General features: G+C 34.8%; 1 protein-coding gene across 1 annotated transcript; it reads left to right on the top strand.

Annotated features, from left to right (window-relative positions):
- The first annotated feature begins 1,124 nt into the window (after positions 1–1,124).
- On the top strand, positions 1,125–3,546 carry LOC131854232 (uncharacterized). The gene is made up of 2 exons (XM_059205364.1): positions 1,125–1,359; positions 2,572–3,546. The coding sequence occupies exons 1-2, from the start codon at positions 1,179–1,181 to the stop codon at positions 3,081–3,083; spliced, it is 693 nt and encodes a 230-aa protein (XP_059061347.1). The 5' UTR covers positions 1,125–1,178; the 3' UTR covers positions 3,084–3,546.
- Positions 3,547–4,340: the final 794 nt, after the last annotated feature.

Genomic DNA, 4,340 nt, shown 5'->3' with positions numbered 1-4,340 from the left:
TGGTGGCGGGCGACACCGCCAACAATCGACAATCGAGATTCGACGTGAGAAAGTTGTTATAGCTGTCTCAGTCTTGGTTGCGAGCGACTCAGTGCGCACGTACTGAGTTGCCGGCTTAATGTAGGATTACCATAATTACTAGATAAAAACGGACAACAGTGTGAAAACAAAATGACCGCTACCTTGAAATGTTAGGTTGCGATTGTTTCTCGGAATTAGTAGGTAGCCTATTAATTCCGAACTCTAAATGAAATATCATGACCAATGTTACCATACACATATTAAAAATGCAACTGATCTGTATGTACATGGAAGATATAAGTGTCAAACTATAGTTGGGGAATATTATCAACACAATAGAACCCATATAATTTTTGTCAGTTAATTTGTGCGCGCTAATCTAAGAAACGGCTTATCCGATTTGGATGCAGTTTTCACTAATGTATTAGGTAAAATACGCTTAAAACTAAGTGTATTATGGCCATCGGCTTACAAACAAAATAGTTATAATCTATTGTTATTCCGAATAATTAAGTGTAGTGTACGTCACAGGCTTAGCTAGTTACATAAAACTCTTAGTTTATATGGAAGAAAACAAAAATATGTAACGTGAGATTTGAAGACGAGCCTCCTACAACTAGACACTACTGACAGTTTCACTGAATACCTCTAACTATGTATCACAATACAATTCGACGTTTAATTTTAAATTAACAATATTATTATTATAAATATTCCAATTTAGAGAATATATTAATTTAAAAATTTTATACATTTTCTATAATAACATATCTTTTATAATATAGTTTAATCGTATATCAACCGGAATTAGCTAGATAGCTACTGACAATCGCTTTTACGCATTCTAAATATAATCTAGTTTAATTATATCACTGATAAAACTACAAAATACTACTTATTCTAAATGAGCCCGATAAGATTGGATTAAATTATTATAATAGCAATTTTATACGCAATATTTAGTCGCTTGTCCGTCAGTGATCTCTAAAATTATGTACACCATAGTCGATTAACAAAATCACCTTCGTTTCTGTGGCATCGCCACTCGCAGCCATGTTGCGCGACGCTCGCCCGACCGCATCCCCCCGCACTTTAGTCGCCCGGTGTGTGTTGGAGTGGACGCACGTCGCGATTTTTTGCGTCTCAACAGTTTTACAATGAGTGAAATCGATACAGACAAACTTATTAGGGCCGTTAAAGTTCGACCGGGGCTGTACAACAAGAATGACACAATGTACTACAGCCATAAGAAGTATAAAGCGAAAATTTGGACAGACGTTTGTAGGGATGTGTACTCGAATTGGGACCATCTGAGGCCACAGGATAAGGTCGAATATGGTATGTACTGATGTACTTGCGGCGGATGTGCGTAGTGTAAGCTCGGCCTTTTTAAAGTTTGTAATCTATGACATGTTTCCAAATATGAACGACTGGAAAGAACTCAAAGAACTTAGATTAACAACCGCGTATAGAATGAAATATTGCTACAAACTCGTTATCTACGTTTTCTGTAATATTATGTATGAGGTCTGTATTTACGGTCGCAGGTAAACGAGAACCTTTTTAGTGAATTAATAAGGAGACTAGGGATGAGAAAAAAATATCGATTATGTTTAAACAAGTTCATTAATCGATTATAAAAGACATCGTATTATTAATCTTAGATAGTAATGAATTTTAGCATTAATATAAATTGTATCACTAGGAATATATGTTATAATTTATCACAAAGATAAAAGCAGACGAAGTGGCGTGAAACAACTAATTCCGATATAAGCAATAATCAATTGTTATACAGAAATTCGCCATACCTAAGAAGTTTTCTATGTTTATATGAATCTATAATCGCAGCAAGAGTAGTTATACAGGATGTTAGTGACGTTTGTAGACTTTGAAAAGACGTCATTCTTCCGCCATTTTTGGGTATGTGTTTATTAATGGCGGGCTTAATGACGAACTATTGCCCGACCCAGGTAGGGTAAATAGGTATAGTAAGTTACATATCCAGTTTAGAAGATTACTTACGCGTTTTTAATTTTTCCATATAGGTGCAGCGATCTTAGAAATTATTCACAAGTCACCTATTTCACCACCACCACACTACAGTTTTTTTAAGTAGATGATAATGGAATTGTGCATCCTCCTGCGATATCGCTATACGCTGGCGGGCACCAGTGGATGATGATAGAATGCACATGAAGTCGGATGAGTTGATTCATCATGGCGATTTTACCAGAAATTAATCACGATAGTTTCCAGGTGGACCGCGTTGAGTTATAACATGGTATATTGCTGGCAATGGAGCTATCTTCTACTACTTTCTTACTTACTTTTTTGCTAATAATCCCCTATCGTCCAATGCCAGTTCAATTGCAAAAAATTTAGAGCAGTTTTCTCCAAAAGTTTAAAGTAGTTTTTCTAGTATGTTCCAAGTAGTGTTTCGACTTCGTCGACGACTTTTTTTCTCTTGACATAATTTCATCTGATCAATTTAATATCAATCAAAATACGCAAATAAGTTTGAATATAAACAACTAAATTTAATTTCAGCGCACGAACTGCAAAAACGATGGAAGAGTCTACGCACCTGTTTCACTAGAGAACTAGCTTTACAGAAGAAAGAGAAAATCAAAAGAAACTCCAACGAGGGACCGTTTAAAAGAAGAAAGAGATACGAATATTTCAACCAGCTAACATTTCTACTTAATCCGGATGCAGTTGATGAAGAAGTAAATGAAGAGTCTGATGACGAAGATTCGGATCCTCTAGAGAGTCAGATCAAAGCGGAAAACTTTGAATATCACGATCCTGGTGATACAAAAAACAATGTAGACAACAATGATAGTATACCTCTTCAGCAATCTCTGTATGAAAGAAACAGCACCGTGGAAGAAAAGATATTAGATATGCTAAGAGAGATAAAGAAAGATGAAACTGACGAGGATAAACAGTTCATGCTCTCTCTAGTGTCCAGTTTTAAGAAGTTGAATGATAAACAAAAGTTTGAAGCTAGAATTGAAATGCTTAGAGTATTAAGGAATATTAGTTTTCAAGAAGAGTGATGTTTTTCCTACAATTAATTGGTAAAGACGTTATATTGCAGTATCGGGGAAAAGTATTTTGTTACAGCCTTCAAGCAACTTGTGTTGGTGAAAGTGGTTCAGTAAAATTACACTACCTGGACTTTAGCTTAGTACACCATTTAGGTATAATTCTGAAGCGTTTTGTTTAGAATTTTCCTTCTCTTTTAATTTGCTTTATTTTTCCTTATACTGGCTTAATACCTATAATAAGTTTTTTAATGTCGGAACCGCTGGACCTTCACTAGGCTTCATAATACAACTATCTTAGAAGTTTTCAACCGGGAGAACATGATTGACGAAATAAGTCTCTGGCTCGAGGACTATATGCTCAGTTAATTGTAAATATATTTTATATTGTTATTTTACTGTAATATTACATTATTATTTAATATGCTTGTTTTCTATATTCTTAATTGCAATCGCACGTGAAAATGAGGAATAAATAAACATTACATTAATTTTAGGTTAAAAATAAAATTGTAAATAACTATTTTTAATAAATTAAAATGAGTTTTATATTTATTATCAATAACCCTTATAAGGAATACCTACAGATTTAAAAATTCATTCGAAGTAAAAAACGAAAACTATCATTAAAATATAATAATTTTCAATATGGGTGTAGATTACCAGTAAATCAGTCGCAGTTCGATCTCTGATGAATCAACACAAGGCTTTCAAGCTCTGATGATGCCTAAGTCTAAGGCAAAATATATATCGCCATATGAGGAGATTCAATAACGGTTGGAATTTGATCACCGATAGAGAAGATCGTAACGCTTCCAGTAGCGGTGGTCAGGTTTCCGCACTGAATATTTGTGGACACACACGTGCTAATGGTAGCGAAATTAAACAAACCTAATACAAACCCATTAAGTAATAACTTGTGACTTAACTGGGCGGTAGGGAGAAAACATTAATAGAATAAACTTAACTCGCATAAGTGACAAAAATGTTCTAATGTGGTCGGATGTCATGAGCCAGTCATACTTAAATGTCCAAACGTGTGGTGGCGTGGTTGGACGGGTCATGGGGCTCCCTAAAATGTGGTTGAGCGTAGTGACGTCTGGCTCACTCGTTACACTCGTGAACGGAAGCTGCTAGTAGTGACTGGTCTGGTATGATAACTATGACTGATTTATTTTGGTATTCAAGTAAATATTTAACTTATTTATTTACTTTTCTCAACTTTGTGAGTTGGCTATTTGTATGTACACAAAATTCTTAAAAATGTGA

This window comes from Achroia grisella, unplaced genomic scaffold, assembly GCF_030625045.1.
Source record: "Achroia grisella isolate CSIRO2021 unplaced genomic scaffold, CSIRO_AGI_Agris_v1 utg971, whole genome shotgun sequence".
Taxonomy (NCBI): Eukaryota; Metazoa; Arthropoda; class Insecta; order Lepidoptera; family Pyralidae; genus Achroia; species Achroia grisella.
Note: the sequence above shows the minus strand (reverse complement) of the source record. Positions and strands in the feature narration are given on the sequence as shown.